The 25,772-nt window shown below is 44.2% G+C and overlaps 1 protein-coding gene across 2 annotated transcripts in view; it reads right to left on the reverse strand.

Moving 5' to 3' along the window:
• Positions 1–25,772, reverse strand: part of LOC140201475 (SAM and SH3 domain-containing protein 1-like) — a 99,320-nt gene that overhangs the window by 31,424 nt on the left and 42,124 nt on the right. For both annotated transcript variants that reach the window (XM_072265641.1, XM_072265643.1), the window contains 6 exons: positions 23,167–23,279; positions 22,001–22,102; positions 20,133–20,262; positions 12,829–13,187; positions 6,376–6,528; positions 2,210–2,336 (listed from right to left, as the gene is read on the reverse strand). In XM_072265641.1, the coding sequence (XP_072121742.1) occupies positions 2,210–2,336; positions 6,376–6,528; positions 12,829–13,187; positions 20,133–20,262; positions 22,001–22,102; positions 23,167–23,279 (984 nt within the window). The remainder of the gene's footprint in view (positions 1–2,209; positions 2,337–6,375; positions 6,529–12,828; positions 13,188–20,132; positions 20,263–22,000; positions 22,103–23,166; positions 23,280–25,772) is intronic.

A 25,772-nucleotide genomic window follows, 5' to 3' on the forward strand; every position in this document is an offset into this window, starting at 1 on the left:
CATCTGTACATCCCCACTGTGGACCAATTCTTCCTTCCCCCACCCCCCATACCTCCATAGTATGACCTGATTCCCACCACACCTCTCCCACTGCAGTCCAATTCTTCCCCACCCCCCATCCGTACATCACCACTGTGAACCAATTCTTCCCCCCCCCCACTAAGGTGTGACCTGATTCCCACTCCACACCTCCCCATTGCAGTCCAATTCTTCCCCTCACCTCACCTGTACATCCCCATTGTGGACCAATTCTATCCCCCTATCCGTACATCCCCATTGTGAACCAATTCTACCACCCCCCCAATCCATACATCCCCACTGTGAACCAATTCTCCCCCCACCACCACGGTGTGACCTAATTCCCACTCTACACCTCCCCATTGCAGTCCAATTCTTCCCCTCACCTCACCTGTACATCCCCATTGTGGACCAATTCTATCCCCCTATCCGTACATCCCCGTTGTGAACCAATTCTACCCCCCGCCCCCACAAGTTGTGACCTGATTCCCACTCACCTCCCTGTTGTAGTAGTCCAATTCCTCACTTCCCCTTGTGGTATGTTTTCTAACACCACCCCCCCCGCCAAAAAAAAACCTGAACCTTTCTCCCGTCCCAGTGATCTGATATTCCTCCTGGTCCAATTTCATGGAAGAATTAAAACTGAGAAGATAAGTGCATGAAAACAAATACGAAAGAAAGAAAACTTTCTGCAGGTGTATGGAAAGGGAATAGTAAACCCTGGTCCCTTAATGGAAAATACCTGGGGAATTAACAGTGGGAAAGAGGAAAAGGGCACAATTCTAAATAATGATGTTCGATTAGGTTTCATGGAGAGATGACACTGAAGACAATCTCTATCACTACCGAAAACTTAGGGCTAATGGACAACAATTCCCCTGGATTTGATGGCCCCAAATTAAAACTGGCTACAGAGACAGTGGATGTGTAGGTTAATGCAACCACTACTCAAGGAGACACAAAGCATAAAAGTATGGGCCAGTTTGCCAAATATTTGTCACCGTGACAACGCTGGGATTTCAGAGTTAATACCACCATATTTGGAACATCATATGTCAATCAGAGACCACATGGCTTTATGAAAGGGGCATTGTATCTGACAAATTTTCTAGAGTTCTTTCAGGATGTGACATACTGGATAGACAAAGAGGTGCCAGTAGAATTGGTATATTTGGATTGCAAGAGGCATTGGAGAAGATGCTACATAGAAGGTTGCTGCCTGGACTAAATGGGGCTGGAGGTAACATTGCTGGCATGGAGAGGGGATTGGTAACCGGCAGATAACAGAAGGTTGGGGTGAATGGGCTATTTTCATACTTGTAACCTTCAGTACCGGGGATTCAACTATTTCTAATCACCAAGCATTCTGCAGCAAATTTTGCCGATGATGCAAAGTTGGGAAGCAAGTAGTGAGGAAAAGAGCAGAATTTTGAAAGGGGCATGGATTAATTAAGCTGCTGAACAAAATTACGGGAAAAGCCATGTGGGGGTTGGGAATGGGGTGGGAGTAATGTTAGGAGGGGAAGTGGGGTGGCTGAGGAATGGGGAATACAGGGAGAGGAAGCAGGCCATGTAAATGTTCAGAGATGGAATGCTCTAAGTATTTTAGTTTTTGTTTAGAGATACAGCATGGAACATGCCTTTCCGGCTCGTCAGGCTGTGCCGCCCAGCAAACTGCCGGTTTAACCCTAGCCTAATCATGGGACAATTTACAATGACCAATTCACCTACTAACCGGTAGGCCTTTGGACTGTGGGAGGAAACTGGAGCACCGGGAGAAACCCACGCGCACACTGGAAGGAACATACAAACTTGCTCACAGAGGAAACTGGAATTGATCTCCAAATTCCAAAGCCAAGCCATAATAGTGTCACAATAACTTCTACACATCTGTGGCATTTGTTTAGACATGAAACACCCAATTCCATTGCTCTTAAATCAACCACACTGAACAATGTACTCCTCCCATTCATGAATCGGAGGCTCTAAAAGTATTGTCAAACCTGGACGGCTATACGTTCCCCACCAACCCCACTTCCCACTCCAACCATTTGCAAATCATCCATTCAAGGGGTATTTAATGAATCAGAGCAGCCCACTCCCATAATTTAACACTCCAGAAAATAGTTTTGTTTAGAAAGTAACTCAAGGTCAATCCTGCAATTTTGGAAAGATGGAAAAGTCTTCTTACTCATCGAGCTCTGGCCACTTAAGGAGCTGCGTAGACTCTCCACTGAACCACCGCCTGGCAGTTTGAGCCTCGATCTGTCGGCTGTCTCAGGAAGCTGGGCAGGAGGTGACACTGCATCAGTGGTCAACTGTGGGCAGAAACAGAGGGAATAAACAGACTTTGTTTCCTTCACTTCTTGTTTCTTCTGCCTTCTCCGGATAACCGGTAACTAGTTACTGTCACACGTACCGAGACACAGTGAAAAGCTTTTAGTCCGCAGACTATCCAGACAAATCATTCCGTGCAGAAACAATAGCAGAATACAGAATATAGTGACACACAGTTGTGGAGAAAGTGCAGTGTGGGTAGGCAGAAAAATGCAAGGCCCATGACAAGGCAGGGGATTAGAATTCATCTTCATCATGCAAGAGGTCCACTGCAGAGTAATAACAGTGGTAGAAAAGCTGCAGTAGTACAGGTTCAAGCTTTCCTATCTTCTGCTTTGTGGCAGTGGGAGGGAGAAGAGGGAAAGACCGGGGTGGGAGGGATCCTTCATTATGTTCACTACTTTCTGAGGGTAGAGTCCAAGGAGGGGGAGGGGGGCGAGGAGGCTGGTTTTCATGATGGGCTGGATCATCTGTAGGTAACGCTTTCTGATGACCTTACAGAGCTTGTTGACCCCGACATACAAGATAGGGTAGAGAGAATCACTTTTATGTCGCAAACCACTGACACCCACCTTTCTCACACAGCTGGCAAAAGCATGGATAAAATCCACACTCACTGCGACCCAGCAGAAGACCTCAGAGTCACTGCCTCTGCTGCAGGTCACACAGCTTCGTGCCTTATTTTACATTTATTCTGAGATACAGCACGGTAACAGGTCCTTCCGACCCACAAGCCCGCACTGTCCAATTACACCCACGTGACAAACTACGAGAGGGGACCAGAGCACACGGAGGAAACCCACACAGCCACGGAGAGAACATACAAATTCCTCAAGGACAGCATTGGGTCGCTGGCACTGAAACAGCGTTACGCTACCTTGCCAACAAGTACAATGCAGGCAGTGCCTCAAAAGGCAACTATCATAAAAGGCTGACTCGACCCAAAGATAGTCTGTATGATTTAAGAGTAACCCACATTACTTACTGCATTCCTGCCCTTCGTAAAGGGCAAGTGCACTGTTGCTGGAATGGGCGGTGGAGGGTGAGATAAAACAAGTTGCAACAGTGGAAGGCAATGGGTTCCAAGGATTCCATGACGGTGCTTGAGGGGCCTCGGTGCAGCCGGTGCCAAGATGCGCTCTGCGCACAGCAGGGCACTGGGGTCAGATAATCACAGTTGCCAATGGAAGGAGCTGAGGCCCCAGAAGCTGCTCTCAGGGGTGCAAGTAGTTCATGATCTCACATGCAGAGGCAGGTCCGTGACTACAATTCCCAACTGCATTGCAGCTACAGCAACCGCTGGATGAAGCACACTGCCATCACTCAACGCTCCACAAATTCGGCAGCTTCATCCCACCCTCAGGCGTGTCTTGATATCCACTATAAAACCACAGCAACCACATCAGCCAAAGAGACTAGTACACGTCCCTCTCTTCTGCAGGATGTGCTGCTACAGAAAACCATGAGGCACAACCTCTACCTGTGGCTGTGGAGGAACTGGAACCGCCATCAGCCAGTGAAAGCAACCCCTGTGTTATGGGGTTTAAGCCTCGAGGGAACAGTCTGTAATGCAATTTTCCATAACCTGAAATGCATTGTCTGTGTGTGCATCAAGAAATGCAAATTAAATAAATATATATTTATTTATTTACCTTTGATACTGTATCGCAGATTTTTGGGTAGTGATCTGTGAATTCTCTCAGGGCAAATTTCTATCACCCAGACAGCTATAACAATAGGGTCCCTTATATCTCAATTCTCTCTCTCTTCACCTTCCACATCCTTACAATGTCACATTCTCTTCCATATCATCCTTCCCTTGGAGCCTTCTCCTTTAGGATATTTACCAACAAACTGGTCGAGCAGAAAAGGTGAAAGACCCAGTAAGCAGTGAAGATGAAGAGACACCGGGATTTAACCACACATGGCTGTAAATTCAGCCAAAGGGCACCATACACAAAATTGAGAGGGTATGGTGCCTGTGGCTTGGGGGGAGGGTTGGTTTTCGTGTGGGTGAGACACTGGGTAGGTTGTGGTCATATCGGACACAGAAGAGCAATTTGACGGGGCTATCTACAAAAGGTGGTGAATGATACAGGTCACTGGCAACAAGTTGGCAGGGAACTTGGAGTCTATTTGTCACAGTGGTGGTTGTGCTATTAGCACACTACAGCCATGGAGTCATTCAGCTCAGAAACAGGTCCTTTGGCTCACTGAGTCCCCGCTGGCCAAGCACCCAGACATCATTCCAGTATAAATGCCACACAGCTATCAACATGTTTTATTAATAAGCTGGAGTTCTATGAAGAGGTAACTAAAATTTATGATAACAATAGGGAGGTTGATACTTACTCAGACTTTCAGAAGGCTTTTGACAAGGTACCCCACAAGAGGTTAACAACCAAATTACAGGAGATGGGGATTCAGGGTAAGGTGTGCGAATGGGTGCAGAATTGGCTCAAAGACAGAAAACAATGATTTATGGTGAGAGGATCATTTTCACACGTAGAAGATGTTAAAAGTGGGTTCCATGGGGATCAATTTTGGGGCTGCTGCTGTTTTTAATGTACATTAATGATTTGGATAAGCATATAACAAAGAAACTAGTAAAGTTTGCAGATGACGCACAATTAGGGGATGGGCTGATAATATTCAGGCAGCAGAATCAATAGTTAGATCTAAACTAAATCCAGATGTGGGATAAATGGCAGCTGAAATTTAATTTAAAGTATTACATATAGAAAGCAGAAATATTAGATATAAATATACAATGGGGGGGGGGTCTTGAGTTAGAAAGTGCACTGCAGGAGAAGGATTTGGGCATCCTGGTACACTTACCAACATCAACAGCTAGACAATGCACAGAAGTGATCAGGAAGGCTAATAGAATGGTGGGCTATGTAATACCCTCAGTGGAGTTCAAGTCAGGGGACATTCTCCTTAAAGCTGTATAATGTGCTTGTGAGGCCACACCTTGAGTACTGTGTACAATTTTGGTCTCCATATTCTGTGAGGGATGCGAAGGCACTGGAGAGGTTTCAGAGAAGGGTGACTAGACTCATTCCAGGCCTGTAGGGTATAAACTATGAAGAAAGATTGAAAGAATTAAATCTTTTTAGCCTAAGTAAATGTTGGATGAGAGGAGACATGATAGAGACGTTCACTATCATTAAGGGTATAAACAAAGTGGATGCCAGCTGCTACATGGAACAAACTACCTAGTTGTGTAGTTGAGAGTAGTACTTGAGAGACTTTTAAATCTAAACTCGATAGTTATTTCAGCACACTGTGTGAATAGGAATTTGGCAAGCTCTGTTGGGCTGAACGGCCTGTTCTTGCCAAAAACTTTCTAACACTCCTGCCCTCACCAGATTCAAGCACCTAGTGACCTCTTACACCCAACAAGCAACACTCCCTTGGAATACTGAGAGGAAACTGGAGCAGTAGTCAGTCAAGGACAGCATCCGAAGCCAGGATTGAACCCGGGTCACTTGAGTTGCGAGGCGGCAGCTCCACTACCGTGACGTTGTGTTGCCTTTTGTCCAACCGTGAAGAAAAGAGATGTAGGATTTATTTCTGTAAAATAAAATGTTCCTATACTTTCCCTCCTGGCTTTTACAATGGGTTTACTCTCGAGATGTTAGATTGAATCGGGTTCTCAGAACCTGGTCCTGTTTCAAGGTTTATACTTAGACTTGAGGCAAAACCTGACCAATGACAAATCAGAGATTTTGTTTTACAAACGACAACACCACTGGCCAAGATTTGAGTGCTTGCATTGAGCGTTTCCTCACACGGCACAGTTGTCTAAATGTATACTTTGAACTACGAGTAAGAGATTGAGAATTTAATACCACCTGAATATATGCAGCTTGTTTGATGTGGGAATAAAGGCCAAGGCACTTCATATGCAGACCGAGGGAGACAAGTCAATGAAGGAGGAATGATCCCGAGGGGACTGAACTTGGTTGACAAGACAGCCTTTGAAGAGGGAGTGGAGATGCAGTCAAGTTTACTTGCCTGAGGGGTGGTGCTACCACTGTACGTCTTTGTAATCTTCCTTCTGACCGTCTCTTTCACTGACTTGACCTTTCTGCTCAGCGACTTCCGTGAACTTGTGGGGGATTTCGCCGTGCCCCCCTTCTCACTGCTGGCATTGTCCTTGCAATCACACTGCAGGAACAAGATTAATACAGTCACTGTACACCTCACGTCCTTTGTTCCTGTAATGTTTACCTCTCTGGTAAATATCCACCGAGGGATCCGAAGGATGGGCTATATTTACCAGAAGGGTAAAAAAAAATGCATTGCAAATGGGAGCTAAGAAATCACATTGCAATTTACAAATCGCTTGTTCCTGCATCTCGAAGCCAGCATTTTTCCTTGAAACAGCTTTATTTACTAAGAATAAAATTTGTCTATTATGTTGATGAGATCCAGATATGATGTAACCACTAAATGTAAACGGTTTCTCTTTCTACAGGTGCTGCTAGGTGTTTACTGTTTTTATTTCAGATTTTTACCATCTGTAGTTCTCTTTGATGTTAAATTTGCATTGACCAAATTACTGGACCCACTACTCCAGAGGTTTGTATGAACAAGGCAAAAGAAAGGTAAGTTCAAATCCTGCTCTGTCAGTTTAAAGATTTGAACTTAAGTTTAAAATGATCTGGAAACACAAAAATGGCCACAGTCATTAAAAAAAAAAGTCCATGAAGATTCCTGTAACAAATGATTTTCTATTTGAAATGAAAACAAACCTCAAGAGACCCAGAAATGAAGGTCAGAATGAATAAACTTATCTTCTTATCGCTTCTGAGGGATTGATACCTGGCCCTCAGCAGCCGCGCCTGGCCTGGAACCTGGACTCTCCAGTGAAAGAAGAGATTCAGCCATTTAACCTATCAGAATTTTCTGAATCAGAGTCTCACTGTGATCAACTCACACCCCCTCTAATCTCCAATGAATGGTCAGCCATCCCATCAACAACATAGGTCGAAAAAGGGAGGGCGTCCTGAAAACACAATACAAGGAGTTAGGAAGGAAGCTGAGAAGCAGGACCTCAAGGGTAGTAATCTCGGGATTGCTGCCTGTGCCATGTGACAGTGATGATAGGGATAGGATGAGGTGGCAGGTAAATGTGCGGCTGAAGATTTGGAGCAGGGGGTAGGGATTCAGATTTCTGTATCATTGGAACCTCTTCTGGGGCAGGTGTGACCTGTACAAAATGGACCAGTTGCACCTGAATCCAAGGGGGAACCAATATCTTTGCGGGCAGGTTTACTACAGCTGTTGGGAGTGGTTTAAACCAATATGGCAGAGGGATGGGAACCAGTATGATAGAGCTGAGGATGAGCCAGCAGGTTTACAAATAGACAATGGGTGTAATATGAATGTAGAGAAGGACAAGCCAATGATTGGGTACAAATGCAGAGAGTGCAAAGAGTTAAATTGTACCATACAGGGCAATTAATGCAGGACTGAAGGTGCTGTATTTAAATGCACGTAGCTTTCAGAATAAGGTGGATGAACACGAACATAATTAAAGATTGGTTGGTGTGACGTTGTGGGCATCACTGAGTCATGGCTGAAAGAAGGTCATAGTTGGGAGCCTAATATCAAAGGAGATACTTTGTATCAAAAGGACAGTCAGGAAGTCACAGGCAGTGGTGTGGTTCTGTTGGTAAGAGATGGAATTACATCTTTAGGAAGAGGTGACATAGGGTCAAAGAATGTCGAATCATGGGTGGAGTTAAGAAACTGCAAGGGTAAATAAACCATTATGGGAATCATATATAGGCCTCCAAATAGTAGCCAAGATGAAATAGCGGCACATTTGGATAGCAGTAACAGGATCAGTCTGAGTCAGCATGGATTTAAGAAGGGGAAATCATGCTTGACTAATCTCCTGGAATTTTTTGAGGATGCAACTATGAAAATGGACAAGGGACAGCCAGTGGATGTAGTTTACCTGGACTTTCAGAAAGCCTTTGATAAGGTTCCACATAGGAAATTAGTGGGCAAAATTAGAGCACATGGTATTGGGGGTAGGGTACTGACACGGATAGAAAATTAGTTGGCAGACAGGAAAGAAAGAGTAGGGATTAACGGGTCCCTTTCAGAATAGTAGGCAGTGACTAGTGGGGTACCGCAAGGCTCGGTGCTGGGACCGCAGCTATTTACAATATACATTAATGATTTAGATGAAGGGATTAAAAGTAACATTAGCAAATTTGCAGATGACACAAAGCTGGGTGGCAGTGTGAAATGTGAGGAGGATGTTATGAGAATGCAGGGTGACTTGGACAGGTTGGGTGAGTGGGCAGATGAATGGCAGATGCAGTTTAATGTGGACCTAACAGCCGAATGGCCTACTCCTGCACCTATTGTCTATAATTGTAATGGGGGAGTTCAATATGCAAAGGATTGGGAAAATCAGGTTGCTGTTGGTTCGCAAGAAAGGGAATTTGTCGAATGGCTATGAGATAGCTTTTTAGAGCAACTTGCGCTTGAGCCCAGTTGGAGAAAGGCCTTAGATTGGATGTTACGTATTAATCCAGATTCCATTACGGAGTTTAAGGTAAAGGAACCCTTAGGAGACAGTGATCATAATATGATTGAATTCATACTGTAATTTGAGAGGGAGAAGCATAACTCACATGTATCTATCCCAAAGGAATAAAGGGAATTACAGAGGCATGAGAGAAGAGTTTGCTCTGGTGGATTGGAAGGGGTTAATAGCGAGGATGATGGCAGAGCAGAGATGGCTAAAGTTTCTGGGAATATTTCACAAGACTCAGGATAGCTATGTCCCACAGAAGATGTTCTCAAATGGCAGGGGTAGGTAATCGTGGCTGACAAAGGAAGTTAAGGACTGCATAAAAGCCAAGGAAAGGGCATATAAGGTAGCAAAAGTGAGTAGGTAATTGGATGATTGGGAACCTTTTAAAATCCAACAAAAGGCAACTAAAAAAGCTACAAGGAGGGAGGAGATGAAATATGAGGGCAGACTAACTAATAATATGAAGCAGGATACCAAAAGTTTTTTCAGTTATATTATGAATAAAAAGGAGGTGAGAGTTGATATTGGACCACCAGAAAATGATGCTGGTGAAGTAGTAATGGGGGACAAAGAAATGGAAGGTGAACTTAATAAGTACTTTGCATCTGCCTTCACTGTGGAGGACACTAGCAGTGTGCCATAGGTTCGTGAGCGTCACGGATCAGCAGTGAGTGCCATTGCTATTACAAAGGAGAAAGTGCTAGGCAAACTCAAAGGTCTTAAGGTGAATAAGTCACCTCGACCAGATGGACTACATTCCAGAGTTCTGAAAGAGGTTGCTGAAGAGAAAACAGATACATTGGTCACAATCTTTCAAGAATCACTTGATTCTGGCATGATCCCAGAGGACTGGAAGATTGCAAATGTCACGCTACTCTTTAAGGGAGGGAGGCAAAAGAAAGAAAACTATAGGCCAGTTAGCCTAACTTCAGTGGTAGGGAAAGTGTTGGTCTATTACTAAGGATGAGGTTTCGGGGTACTAGGAGACTAATGATAAAATAAGTCAAAGTCAGCATGTTTTCTGTAAAGAGAAATTTGCCTGACAAATCTGTTAGAGTTCTTTGAGGAAGTAACAAGCAGGGTGGACAAAGAAGAGGCAGTGGATGTCATTTACTTGGATTTTCAGAAGGGATTTGATAAGGAGCCACACATGAGGCTGCTTAACAAATAAAATCCCATAGCATTACAGGGAAGCTACTGGCATGAATAGAGGAATGGCTGACAGCCAGGAGGCAGAAAATGGGAGTAAAGGGGCTTTTTCTGATTGGCTGCCGGTGACTAGTGGTGTTGCTCAGGGGTCAGTGTTGGGTCCGCTACTTTTCACATTATTTGTCAATGATTTAGATAATGGAATTGATGGCTCCGTGGCAAAATTTGCAGATAATAAGAGGATAGGTGGAAGGGTAGGTGGTGCTGAGAAAGCAATGTGATTGCAGAAGGACTTAGACAAATTGGAAGAATGGGCAAGAAAATTGTTAAAGGCGGCAAATGCAATGTTGGCATTTGTTTCAAGGGGAATAGAATATAAAAAAAACAAGGAGATAATGTTGAAGCTTTCTAAGACACTAGTCAGGCCACATTTGGAGTATTGTCAATAGTTTGGGGTCCTATATCTCAGAAAGAATGTGTTATCATTGGAGAGAGTCCAAAGGAGGTTCATGAGGATGATTCCAGGAATGAAGGAGTTAACATATGAGGAGCATTTGGCAGCTTTGGGCCTGTACTCACCGGAATTTCGAAGAATGTGGGGGGGATCTCATTGAAACCTACCAACTGTTGAAAGGACTAGAAAGGGTGGATGTGGAGAGGACGTTTCCCTGGCAGCAGTATCCAGAAATAGAGAGAAAAGCCTCAGGACCAAGGGGCAACCCTTTAGAACAGCGGTAAGGAGGATTTCTTTCACAAGAGTACTGAATCTGTGGAATGCTGTACCACCAACGGCCAAGATTGTGGGTATATTTAAAGCAAAAGTTGATAGTTTCCTAATTGGTCAGGACATCAAAGGTTATGGCAAGAAGGCAGGTGTACGGGGCTGAGTGGGATCCAGGATCAGCCATGATGGAATGGCAGAGCAGACTTGATGGGCTGAATGGCCTAATTCTGTTCCTATGCCTTCTGCTCTAAATACGTCCTCAGAGAACAACCCCATTAACGCATAACGCACAGATTACCGTTCAAGTCCATCCTTCCTTGAGGGTGGCATCTGGAACTACACATTGTACTCCAAGCGTAGTCCCTTTAAAGCAGGGGTCCCCAACCTTTTTTGCACCGCGGACCGGTTTAATATTGACAATATTCTTGCGGACTGGCCGACTGGGGGGATGGTGTTCAAGTAGGGTTAAACTCACCTCAACATGTCTTTTACAATTAGGGTTGCCAACTTTCTCACTCCCAAATAAGGGACAAAAGTAGCAGTCAAATACCGGACACTTGGGTTTACCCCAAGAAAAACTGCCACGACCATGAAGCCTTGCGTGGGCACCTCTGTGCGCATGCGCATATGTGCCGATTTTTTCTCCACAAGTCGGGTTTGGCTTAATCTTCCCGACTATACATACATTAATTCTACTTTATATAGGCTGTATATTTATCATATCATTCCTGCTTTTACAATATGTTAGTATTATTTTAGGTTTTATGTGTTATTTGGTATGATTTGGTAGGTTATTTTTTGGGTCTGGGAATGCTCAAAAATTTTTCCCATATAAATTAATGGTAATTGCTTCTTCGTTTACGCCATTTCAGCACGAAAGGTTTCATAGGAACGCTCTACCTTAGCGGGAAATACGGGACAAGGGCGATCCCCTATGGGACAAACCAATTTAGCCCAATATATGGGATGTCCCAGCAAATACGGGACAGTTGGCAACCCTATGTTCAAGTTCAACAGTGCGTGACAGGGAATGAGGAAAGGTGCAGCTGACTCATATCGTCTCCTCGCGGCCCGGTAGCACATGCTCTGCGGCCCGGTGGTTGGGGACCACTGCTTTAAGGTACTTGAAAACTTTGTTTATATAGTATAACCTCTCACAATAAAAGCCAGCACGTCACAAGTGCATTTACTTCTAGAGTTTCATGCACAGCACAGCAAAATCCTCCTGAATATCATCTTAAGGGGCTTCCTCACATTTTGTTTTTCTATTGTTTTTACAAAACCAAATAACCTTATACTTCCCAAATGATAATTGATCTGTTAGCTCCTTGCCCACCCAGTGTGTATTCCTTGGCAGAATCTTTGCATCCTGATACCCATGTTATAACCCTAAATAACCTAACACTCAGCACAGACCTTTGCGCTGACCACTGGCAACTGCAAGCAAACCTGAAAATGATCCGTTTTACTCTCCCTTCAACCCTTTAACCAGCCCTCTAAACCTGCGCACATACTGCCCCAGACCCATGGGGCTATTTTCGGTAATTACCAATCAGATATCAGTTCACTGAATTTCCCTTGAAAATCCAGAGCGACTGTACCCGATTCCTCCTTATTCGTCTTCAGTGTTGAACATTGCTACTGACAGAAGTCATAATGTCACGTCAAAAACCTGCAGTTTCGTCTCATTCAAGGTGTCTGTGAGTTGCGTGGTTTTGTGTGAGTGCTTTTATGTATGCATGCTTGTGTGCATGTGCGTGCACGCGCGTTTGTGTGTGTAGAGACATGCATGAATAGAAATGTAAATGAAAAAGCACTAGTTGAAGTACTTCAAGGATGCTCCGGGGCCGACAGATGACCTGAATTGGCTGAATAATATTCTAGGTGAGTGGTAGAGTGTGCCGAAATGCCCACGTTAGGGTGAGCAAGGAAGTGGGCTAATTTGGACAGCTTTTCAGTACAATGGACCCCAGGACTTCCTGTACCACTATTCTGATTCAATGCCATTCATTAATTACACCCCAAGTTTTCCACTTACCCCTTGAAGCTGAGTTGCAGGGCTGTCAGTCGGAGAGTGAGGAATCCTGTGTGACCTGCCTTCACTACTTTCTGAGTCAGACAACTTTTTCCCCGATCTCTTCGGAGGCATTACAGCGCTGATCTCAGATGACGTATGAAGAGACTTGAGAAGCTTCTTCCCAGTCTGACCTTCCGGACTACCGGGAGACAAGGGGACACCAGGTGTTGTTAAGGTTGCTGGATCATCCACAGCCTGCCTCTGCATTGATTCACTGGAGCACGGCTGCGTCTTGCTGCTCTTTGGCCGGAAAAAATTCAGCGATCGTTCATCCTGCAGAGACTCCACCTGCTTGCTGCAGGTCCCATCGCAAGAGTTTTCTAGATGAGCGAGAACAGGACAAAAGGAAAACAGATTCAAGTGATCAGCTGGCAAACTGAACCAAGCCCTCCAATGATCTAGACAGTGACATGGAAGTTTTACAAACCGGCTGTGCCATATAAATGTGTAAATGAAGGATAGGTATTCGTCAGCAGAAAATGTGACACAAACAAACCAGCTAATTATTCAGAACAAAAATAACCAAAGGTAATTTTTGTGAAATATTTTACTTTATATTGCTACCTGGAAGTTGCCTGAGCTTGCCAGAGTCAAAACCTGCATTACTGGCTTTTTCCCCCGCACTGGAATGCGGCACAGTGGGTTTTATACCTACAAAGGCCACTTAATGTCTCCAAGGCACCGAACGTGACTCACTTAATTCCCAGCCCCCTCCTAGATCTTACTCCTCCCCTTTGTGAGAGTGGAACGCTGGCAGCCTGCTCCCAGCATTAGGCCACCTGGCGGAGGCTTACTCAGTGACTTCTGGTATATCCAGCAAGTCTGCAAGTATCAAATGCTACACATGGCCAGGTGGTTCCTTAAAGAATAAACCCTGAGCCGAGGTCTGAAAATCCCTATGGGAGGAGGCAGTGACATTCAGGGAGTTAAAGTGATCTTGTTTAGCATGGTGAAGGACCCTAACTGACAGGGAAGTATGCAGCCAAGTGAAGGTCTACAAGCATGAATATTAAGAACCATGCCCCACAGTGCCATCTGCTTGGCTGAATGAAGGCTACACGGATGACATTTTACAGAAGGTACTCCTGATGGCATCAGTGCAGGAAACTTCCAATTGGCCTCCCACTGAGATCCATCTGGTTGGCTTATGCATTTTCCACGACAGTGACAACGAGGAAGCAAAATTCAAACTGACGGAGCAGAAAGGGCGAGCATGACACCAGTTGATCCGGTGGACGTGCGAAAGGCAGGTGCGGATGGGAAATCGTCTAGCTTTACACTTTGAACTGTTCTGCGTCTGCGTCTGAAACAACTAACAAGGAAAGCTGAGTTGCTAAAACAGAACTAAAGTATCACAGTTCTCCGGCCAAACTGCATGTTTATACAACTGCTGAGGCATAACTGGGTAGAGAAATCGCTCTGTTGATGACAGGCAAAAATCAGATGGGAGGAAGGTTAGAAACATAAATGCTTAAAGTTATTTCAGTACATCCAGCTTAAGATAAAAATGTTTTTGGAGGGCTTCCCAAAATCAGGGGGCTCCAATTCTCTCCGACACGCTAGCAGGTAGAACATCTGACAGTACTGCACAGTCCGGGCCCTTCGGCCCACAATGTTGTGCCAACCCTTTAGCCTACTGAAAGAACAACCTACAATCTACCTTCCTACAAAGTCCCTCAGGTTTCTGTCATCCATGTGCTTATCCAAGAGCTTCTTCAATGCCCCTAGTGTATCTGCCCCTACCTCCACATTTACGGGGTAGGTTTATTGCCTACTGGAAATTTCCCTTCAGGTAGGTGGATGGCAGGTGAATTGGAGAAAGGTGGTGTGATTGAGAGGGAAAATGGAATGAGTACATGATCAGTGCAGATGTGGTGGGTCAAAAGGCTTATTTTCTTATGATGGCTCTATGAATTTAAATTCTTGTCAGCGGAGTTTCATTTAGCATGCTTAATATTCCTTTTTTCCAGAAATGACCAACTGGAAGGACAAGATGCATGTTGATTTTTCCAGAGGTTTTGATAAAGCTCGGCTCAACAGAGTTGCTAGAAGAATTTAAGCACATGGTCTAAAAGGAACTCAGCTCCATCAATAGAAATATGATTACAAGCAAGGTTAGAGCAGAGAGAAATCAAACAGAAAAAACATCATGGATGTTGGAAATTTCAGCAACACGAAAGTAAATGCTGGAAATAATCAGCAGCATCTGCGGAGAGAGAAACAATACTACAGTTTCAGGTCAACGATCTTTCATTGGGACCAGGAATCAAACCCTTTCTTTCTGCACAGATGCTGCCTGAGCTGCTGAGGACTTCCATCAGTTTAATAAGCCTTTTAATGGACACAACTACAGTAAGCATTCTTCAGATCAGAGAAGGGTTAAACATGGAGAATCCCAAGGTCACTTCTGATCTCAGTATATTGCTCAGATGAATACTTAAGCTATTTACTTACTCTTTCTTGATGCCATTGATGACAGAGAGTGCTCAGTAAACACACTCTATACACATGCAATTTACACCCACACAAACGTGGCTTTGAAATTCTGCTGTCGTTATACTGAGTGTGCTCACTTCAATATCTCCGCCCCCCCCACCACCCTCCAGTATGTTTCAATAATGGGTCCTAAAGGGATTGGGCTTTCTGGTGCCTTTCCCACCTGACGCGTAGAATATTCCATTTCTTTGGTAATGAGGATGTATAATTGTTTGTACAATACCGTATTTAAGACAGACACTTTTGTTTATTTTGCAATATAATTGTAACTACATTGTGGAGTGCATCATATTCTGATTCATGTGTAGTCCAAAGTTAACATTGTGGGTAATTAAAGACGACGTGTCCTGGTGTCGATGGGGCAGATTGTTGCAATAGCAGGGTGAGGTAGAAATAGGGACCGTCAAGAGTTCACACTGGACAAAGTATGGAGTTGATATTGTGTTTTCTTCGATATTTTTGTAATATTGCCAGTTTTCTTTTCACAATTTTTGAACGTTTGATTTTTTTTTGATGCACCAAATATACACCCTTGCCCTAGAGTGCTAAGTAACTCCAGCCATTTTGTTTTCTTCGGTTAAAACTCATGCATCGTGACATATGGTGGCAGAGGTGGGATGGACAATCGCAAAGGGTGTTCGACACAGAGAAGAGTGAGATTGTGGTCCCAGGTCAGGAAAACCCCTAGGGTGATAAATGAAACTGGTGCCAATGAAGCCTTGGAGGAGGAAAAACTTCAGCCTAGAGCTAAACTCTCTGAACCCTCGCTGGAAAAACCTCTCTGAGACTTCTTGTTTGCCCAACAGAGTTCAGATAACGCTTTCAGGAAAGAACCCTGAAGGCTGTGGAGGGGTCCCAAGATGCCTTCTTATCAACAAAGTGACGATATTGCAAACTTTCTCCTCAGGTTCGAGAGGATGGCCTGAATTTGGGAATGGCAAAAGGAGGCGTGGCCCTGTCAGCTAGTGCCACTATTAATGGGTAAAGTTTTCAAAGCCCACACAGCAATGGATGAGTTACCATCCTGGCCTGAAGGAGGCGCTGCTGGATAAATCTGATATATCAGCAGAAACCTATTGTCAACAATTCCGATCCAGTATTCTACCACCAGGGAAGTCACCCACAGAGACATATCACCTGAGGGGTCTCTACCAGCGATGAATTAGACCAGAATGGAAGTCCAAGGAGGAGATTGGTGTGGCCATTTATCTAGAGCAGCTGCTGCGGGTTCTTCCTCCAGATACCAGAACATGGATCTGAGAGCACGAGCCAGTGGATGGACTCACTGCTGCCTGACTTGCCCTGCAGTACCTCAATGCCCAGAAGGGGGCACCACCACAGCCATCATTCCGAAGCAACTTATGCTCCAAGAGACTCACAGGTAACTCTGCGTAATTGGGGAGGGTGGGAGAAATGAAGGCAAAGAACCTTTAGTAGGTTGTTTGAAGACTTTTATTTGCTAGGTCTTAAATTCTTTGTGTGTCCAAGCCCAAATTGTCAGGTATGTGCTGTGTCCCACGAGAGGGAGAATGTAATGATGATCATAATTATTGTAATGATTAAGAGTATGGTAATGGAAAACAAGCAGAATATGAGGGGAAAGAGCCCAAGTTTATAATAGTTAAAGTTAATAGGAAGCCTGTTAAAGCTCTTTCAGATTCTGGTAGCTCACTACCATTAATTAAGAAAAATTACGTTCCTACTTTTGATGTTGACTATAGTCACTAAACACTTCTCCAATGTGTCGATGGTGACTGGAAGTCTGAGCCACTGGCAGAACCTCACCATTGAGCTGGATGACCACAAACACTTGCTGAAAGTGGGGGTGCTGGGAAAACTACGAGTGGTTCTGGGGAGAGGTTTGCCTGCATTTACACGAGTTACTGAGGAAGGGAAATAGTCAGTCACATCCATCTGTTACTCCGGGAGTAGATAGTGCTGTTTTGTATTTTGGCATCACTCGTGTTATAATCAAAGCAATGGTCGGGTTACGATCTCTGTCTGACTTGACAGTCTGTGCAAGGGAGGACCCAGAGAAAGTCATGCTGACAACAAAGTCATGGGAAACACGGTGGCTCTCCTGCCTCTGTTGATGTTTGTACAGATGAAGTACCCTTTGACGATGACTCAGAAGGGCAAATACAGGCCTGGAAGGGGTCTGGGAAGGTTTACCTCTCCCACCTCGATGGCCATCAACCAGTGAAGCTGACTATCCACAGCTGTTTCTGCAGAGACCACAGCTGACAAAGGTCCCAAAAACCTACCCTCAGGATCAGACCTGACCAGGGTATAGAGTACGCTGACACTGTTACAGAGTGCCAGAGCGACTCGTGGGGGGCCCTGAAGGGTAAGATTGGGACCATGCTGGAGCTGGGAGTAATCGAATCTTCAAATAGTGAGTGGAGCATTATCGTCCATTATCGTCCCCAAGAAAGATGGCACCCTGAGGGTATGCATTAATTTCTGGTAGTTGAATGCCATTTCTTTTTTTTGATGCTTATCCGATGACCCAGACTGATGACCTACTAGAAAGGACTGGACGGGCAAACCACATTACCACACCGGATCTCAGTAAAGGTTACTGGCAGGCTCCCCTGGACGAGCAATCAAAAACCCTCACTACCTTCTGCACACCCCCGGGTCTATTTCAATTCACCGTGAAGCTCTTTGGTCTTCATGCTGCACACCAGTAACCTTCCAGCGGCAGATGGACCAGGTGGTACAAGGCTGTGAAGACTGGAGTGATGGTGCAGTTGTTTACAGCCAGACGTGGTCAGAGCATCTGGACCATCTGCGTCGGGCCTTGGTGAATATTCACGCTGCTGGTCTCGCCCTTGATCTACAAAAAAATGTGAATGGGCAAAAAGGGAAACCAGATACATTGGCTACCAGTTGGGGCACGGAGAGGTTCGAGTACAGGGGGACAAGGCAGAAGAGATCTGTAACAGTCCTCCACCTCACACCAGGAAGGAAGTGAATTCCCCTCTGGGTCTGGTAGGGCGGTATGGCAGGTTCGTTCCCCAATTCGCCACTTTGGCCGTACCTCTGACCAATCTTACCGGGAAGTCTGTAAGCAAGTCCGTGCCGTGGACAAGTGAGTGGGAGAATGCTTTTCAAACCTGAAAGCTCACGTGTTCCTCACAGCCCGGACTTTGACAAACGGTTCCCTCTCCAGGTGGTTGTCCTCGGATGAGACAGCATTGGAGTAGTGCTGGCCCAAGGAGAACCCGGAGAAGAGCAGCCTGCCCTTTACCTGACCTAAAAACTCCTCCCAAGGGAAACCAGGTATTCCACCATTGAAAAGCAGTGTCTGGCAATTAATTGGGCCCTTGACAGCCTCCAGATTTACCTCCTCATAGGAAGTTTGACCTTTACACAGACCACAGAGCGCTGACATGGGTTCAGACAATGAAGGACCATAATGCCAGTGACTCAATGGGACCTGGAGCTCCAACCCTTCAAATTTCGCGTCCATCATAGAGTAGGGAAAGGAACTGTGCCAGCAGACTACCTGTCTCAGCTGCTGAGCATCATCGCTGTAGGAGAGGAGAGCTGTAATGTGACAGAGAGTGTGCGGTAACCACACTCTGTACACTTGCGCATTTATACACACACACACCACACACAAACTTTTCGATCTGCTGTCATTGCACTGAGTGTGCACACTTCAAAATCTCCTCCTCCTCCCCCGGTATCCTCTGATAATGGATCCTAAAAAGTTTAGGCTTTCGGGTGCCTTTCCTGCCTACACGGAGGAATATTCCATTTCTTTAGTAATGAGTATGTGTATATATGTAAAGTAAGACCATAAGAAATAGAAGCAGAATTAGGCCATTTGGCCCACCAAGTCTGCTCCACCATTTCATCATGACTGATCCAATTATCCTCTTAGCCCCAATCTCCTGCCTTCTCCCTGTATCCCTTCATGCCCCGACCAATCAAAAATCTATCAACCTCTGCCTTAAATATACTTAAAGATTTGGCCTCCACAGCTGTCTGTGACAAAGAATTCCAGAAACTTACCACTCTCTGGCTAAATATTTTCCTCCTCACCTTTGTTGTAAAAGGACACCCCTCTATTCTGAAGCCATGTCCTCTGGTCTTAGACTCTCCCACCATAGGAAACATCCTCTCCACATCCACCCTATCAAGGCCTTTCACCATTTGATAGGTCTCAATGAGGTCACCCCTCATTCTTCTGAATTCCAGCAAATACAGGCGCCGAACCATCAAATGCTCTTCATATAACAAGCCATTCAATCCTGGAATCACTGTTTGTGTATATAAGGTAGATACTTTTGTTTATTTTGTAATATAATTGCGAGTACATTTTGGGGTGCCTCATATTCTGATCCATGTGTAGTCTTAAGTTAACATTGTGGATAATTAAAGATGGTGCGTCCTGGTGCCTAACAAAAAGGGCCGATTGCTCTCAGTAGCAGGGAGAGATAGAAATTGGGACTGCCAAGAGTTCCCACTGGACAAAGTATGGAGCCGATATTGTGTTTTCTGGCAGATATCTTTTTGTAATATTGCTAGTTTTCTTTTTGCTATTTTGCTAGTTTTTGTAAGTTCAATTTATTTTTTTGAAGTGCTGAATAAACACCCTTACACGAAAGTGCGAAGCAACTCCAGCCATTTTTTCCCCTTTGGACAAAACTCACGTACCGTAACATCGTGACACAGAATCTTGTGTGTCTTCTTGGTCTTTGGCGCCCTCACCAATGAGCTATACTGCATTGGGCTATACGAGAGCAATTCCAGTTTACCTGTCGTAGGTGCATTCTTCATTTCTTCCACCTTGACAAGTTTCTTTTTTGACCTGCGCTTGGAAGAAACCAACTTGTGGAGCCTTTTGAACTTCACCTCTTGGAGGTCATCATCCAACTGTTCCCATACCTACGAAGGTACACATATAAAAGGATAATTTGCATTAAGCGATGAGTTTGTTGAGTTATATGTGATTCAGTGAAGGAGGTCTACATCACTCCTTGGCAGAGTGACGGATTCCATACTGGTGCCTAATATCCTTGAGTATATGGAGTAGAATGGAGAGGGAAGGTGGGCCCAGACATCAAGGCCATTTTCCTTCCTCTTTCCTTCAGAATTGCCCCTTGGGTTAAAATGTGCATGATACACAATTGCCCCTGAACGAAGTATCTAGATTTTTACTGTAGGCTAAACCTAGGCTCACACTTCACTGCACCACCAAAGGACGAAAGTTTAAACTACAGCCCTGGACTCCATTGCAAGAGCCATCCTCTCCATCTTGGCCAAGCCTACTGCAATCAACACCACTGATAGCATATCTCCCTTAATGTTGTTTGAGAGACCTTGCTGTGGCAAATTGGTAATGCCACAGTGACAAGAATCCCAAGCACTTCCCTTCAGCCCACGATGTTGTGCTGACCCTCCAACTTACTCTGTAATCAACCTAACTGTGCCCTCCTATATAACACACCGTTTTTCTAACACCCAAGTGCCTATCTAAATGCCCCTAATATTTGTTTCTCAAATGCCCCTAATATATTCGTCTTCACCACCACCCCGACAGGGCTTTCCACACATCCATCACTCTTAAAAAAAATCTACCTCTGACATCCCCCCCCACCAAGACTTTCTCCAATCAACATAACATCATGCCCCTTGCATTAGCCATTTCCACCCTGGCAGAGTCTCTGGCTGCCAATGTACATCTCTGTCAAGTAGCTCTCATCCTCCTTGCCTCCAAAGAGAAAAGCCCTAGCTCACTCAACTTATCCCCATAAATCGTGCCCTCTAATCCAGGCAGCATTCTGGTAAATCTCCTCTTTTGAACATCCTAAAGAGAACGTGAAGGATATAAATACCAGATTTTGCTTTTTTTCAAACCTACTTCTTTCCGTGTTTGTCACTGGAAACAAACTTTTCTCAATTCTGTTTTAAAATACATTCTCAAAGTCCTGTACCGTGCTGGAGAAAGCCACCCACCTTTACTAGGGAGTGAGAGCACAGTAACAGAACTTTCCTCACTCTTGGTGAAGGGATATGTAAACACATCCTGCCCACAGAGTAGTTGAGAGGAATCAACTTATTGGCTTAGCTGATTACAAAAATTTAAGAATTTTCAACTTCTCTGAAATCCAGAAACGTTCAAAGTAAAAATCCACAACTATGTAAAAAGTTAACTCTTGAAATTCCAGAGAATAACTAGCAAATAAAGGTACTTAAAAAAGACTAAGATGAACTGAATAAACAAACTTTTCCAATGCTCTGGAGCACCACCAGTGATATCAGTGATGGTGAAATGTCTTTGGCATGTCTACGCTGGTGCAGGCTGTTTAAGTGCATTCCTGTCAACTTTGTCCTGAGCTGCTAGACTCCCTCAGCAACAAGGCTGTGTGGGCAAACCACTCTTAGCTATTTCAGGATTCCGGCATTTGTGTATCCAAACACAGAAACCACAAACCTGCTAGCATTTTTCAGGATATCATGGCATTTTTCTCTCCTTCACCAGTAAATCCAATACTTGGGACACTTATTGGAGGCTGAAAGCAAGATATCTGTCCGAGCTGCACCGACATCCCTTACCCCAGCTCTCCCCTCTCTGCTTCTTCCTACTAGCCAGAAGTCTGGAAACATTAAAACAATTACTCACACCACCATCTGAGGATTCATCAAAATGCTCCTGGGCTCCACGTGCCAAGTGGGCAGAATCTGAACTCGCACACACTCTGCTGTGACACTCGTATTCTTTAAGCTGGAAGATAATTCAGATTTTTTTTTCTCTCTTGTTAGGAAATGAAACAGAAGGGACAGTTGAGAATGAATCAAAACTCCAGGCTTGATGGAAACACTGAGTAATTAGTGCTGGATTTGATATCACTCGTGCCAGTGACTGAGGTTGTGGATTCAAGCTCCACTCTAGAAACCTGGGCACAAAGCTCAGGTTTGTGTAGCGAGGGAGAGGTGCAAGGTTTGGGATGGCGTTGGTGGGACAATAATAAGTGCAAACTTCCTGCTAACTTTCCTAATCAGTATGGTATTGATTATTAGCAGAAAGCTTCCAGACACTGCTGTCGTGAAAGTTAATTTCTGAGAGCAAAAATCTAAATAACATCAAAGATAGCAACAGAGGGGGAAAAAACACAAGTGGATGATTGGAATATGCCAAAGTCTGTGAGTTGTGTCGCAGTCAGCATTGACAATTGGCAATAAAGTATGGGCATTTTCCGTGGGGGAACATCAAACTACTCCCCACTCACCTCTGAAATTACCTCCATTTTGCTAATGGTGAACTTACATTAATAATGTAGAAATACCATTCACAGTCATTGATAGGGTACAAGGCAGTGGCATGGTAGTGTGGCATTTAGCGCATCGTTTTACAGTGCCAGGGACCACCGATTGGGGTTCAATTCCTACCACTGCCTGTAAGGAGTTGGTACATAATCGCACAGGTTTCCCCAGGGTGACCTGGTTTCCTCCAACATTCCAAAATGTGTGGCTAGACTTATGGGCATGCTATGCTGGCATCGGAAGGGTAGTGACACTTGTAGGCTGCCCAGCAAAATCCTCACTGATTTGATTTTAGGAAAACGCTGCATTTCACTGTACGTTTTGAAGTTCTGATGTTCTGTACATGTGATAAATATATCTAATCTTTAAAAATGGGCTTAAAAACACTAAACAAGGCTGAGAAAAGCCTCAAGAGTAGCCAGCTTGAACCCAAACCTTACTCAGGAGCTGTGACAGAAAGTGAATGCCAGTAAATAAACTGCAAACATGAGCAAGAGTTACTTTAACTTCCACGGATGTGTCTACCTTGGCAAGTGCCTCCTCTATCGTTATCATCTTATCTTTGACCATCATCATCAGCTCAATGCGGTCTTCATCACTCATAGTGATCTCACTGGCCACGAATCCAACATCATCTCCTTTACAGGCCGAAGAGAAACCGTGAAGTATGAGAAGACAGAAACAAACACACAAAGTCCTTCTGTTATTCAAAGTGTCCCCACAGGAGAGGTTTTGCATTTTTTTTTGGTCGTATCCTCAAAATGGACTGCCCAGTCCTTTTTGTTTTGTTTTGTTTTTTAAATGTAGTGTAGTGTTTTTTTTCTTCATTTAAAATTCAATGTTTTTTCTTTCCTTTTCATGAACTGGTAAGAGGAGATTCATTGTTTTCTTTTTTTTAAATTATACATTTTATACTAGCTTAACAATATGTATGATTTTGATAATAGCTATCTTAATCTCAGTTTGTAGTGTTATTGATATATATATTTTTTTTGAGATAATTCTCCTCTTGTTTGTATTTATGTTTCTTTTAAACCAATAAAAAGATTAATAAAGAAAAGAAAAGGAGAGGTTTTGCCCTCAAGTCATCTCCTTACAATTTGAAAGCTGTGGAGCTAAGTCTACTGAGTTTAACTTTGGAACTGGAAAATGAATCTATCGCCCTGCAGTGGAGAGGAAGGCCATTGGCGCTCATGTCAGAAAGTTAAAGTTTTCAAATTGTTTAAAAAAATTCATTCTTGAGATACAAATGCCACTGAAATGGTGGAGCAGACTTGATAGGTTGCTCCCATGTCTTATGGAAAGGTGGCATCTTCTGTCCAATCCTGGTCACTCAAGAGACAGCGATGCTTACAACATCCTTTGCAACAGACTGATCGACTTGCTGGCTGTCAATCATTTTGCTTTTGGACTGTAACCACATTGCAGCCTCTCTAGATAAGGATAACAAGTTTTTTTTCCTCTGAAGGACAACCATGAACCAGTTAGATTTTTAATGACAATATTCCAGCTTCAAGGCTGCTCATTTCAGTTCAAACATAATTTCTATTTCTCAAACTGCCAAGATGAAGTTTGAAGGCCAGTTCTTTGAAACTGTGTTACTACTTCAGTAACTTAACACTAATTTGCTATGCAGCTATAGAAAAGACATAAATATTTACCTTCTGTAATGTACACCAACTGGTACCTAAGAATAGTGGCAGAAAGTGGCATCATCAACAGTTTTCATGGGCCCTTAAGAACAGGAATGGGCCATAGGGTCCTCAGTCGCATTCAACTACTACACACTGGCTGATCTGTATCTTAATGATTTAATAATAACTTTTTTGGAAAAATTCTATTTAAATTTCTAACAAATATCCTTTCTGGGATGGTGGGAGTTCCAGATTTTCACCACCCCTATTGAGTCAAAAGACACTGATTTCTCTGCTGGATGGCCTAAGTGTTATACCATGCCCCCTTTTGTTCTGGACTCTCCCAACCAGGCCAGATGATTTCTCTCCATCAACCCTATCCAATTCTGCCATAACTTAGATCCACATCCAGTGCAGTCGGATTTGCCTTAATTGTAGAGCTGCAGATCACGAAGAATGTTGTTTGAGGTTACACGGGGACAGAGGTCAGCTGGAAAGTTGGTACGAGAGGTGGCAGGTGTAATTTAATACAGAACAACTGCGAGGTGATGCACTTTGGTAGGACATAGAGAGACAATGTCAGGGACCCAAGCAACATTGGTGGAGAGAGAGAGAGAGAGAGAGAGAGAGAGAGAGACCTTGGGTGCAAGTATGTAGTTTTCTGGAAGTGGGAACACAGAAGGACAGGGTAATGAAAAGGGCAGTTAGTACACTTGCCTTCATAGGCCAAGGATTGGAGTACAGAGTTGGTGTGTCAAATTGCAGTCATTCAAACCATTGGTTCGACTGCACTGAAAGTGTCGTGTACAGTCCTGGTCACTACACCACAGGAAAGAAGCAGCTGCAATGGAGAGAGTGAAGGATGTTCACTGGAGATGGAGGGCTGCAGTTAAAGAGATTGGATGGGCTAAGGGTGTAAGAGGAATGCAAGGGGCTGAGGGGGTGACCTTATAGGTGCTTTTCAAATTACGAGGGGGTAGGGAAGATAATCAGAATCTTCCTGCTGGGGCGAGGAGTCCAAAATTAGAGACACAGGGTTAAGGTGAGAGGGAAGGAATTTGAAGGAGATGACTTTTCCAAGGAGGAAGTGAATAATCTGGAACACGCTGCCAGAGGAGGTGATACAATTACAAAGCTTAAAAGGCATTGGTCATGTACTTTGGTAGGAAACGTACAAAGAAATACAGACCTAATGCAACCAGATAGGATTAGTATAGGTAAGTATTTTGATCAGTATGGTTGAAGTGGGCCAAAAGGGCCCATTTTTGTGCTCTGCATCACGCATCATTAAGCATCTATTCAATCTGTCTTCATAAACGAACAAGGTCACAAACAAACAAAAAAAATCCAAGAAGAATTAAAGCTGTATATTCCTGTCTGGTCACAAGTTATGGTAACACTGGTGCCTGCTTATCATCTAACACCTAGAACCTTGCGAATTTTCTGGGCCTCGGTGAGTTCCTGGTTGAGTATCTATTGTCAAAGTTAAAGAATTCA

This window comes from Mobula birostris, chromosome 8, assembly GCF_030028105.1.
Source record: "Mobula birostris isolate sMobBir1 chromosome 8, sMobBir1.hap1, whole genome shotgun sequence".
Classification (NCBI taxonomy): Eukaryota; Metazoa; Chordata; class Chondrichthyes; order Myliobatiformes; family Myliobatidae; genus Mobula; species Mobula birostris.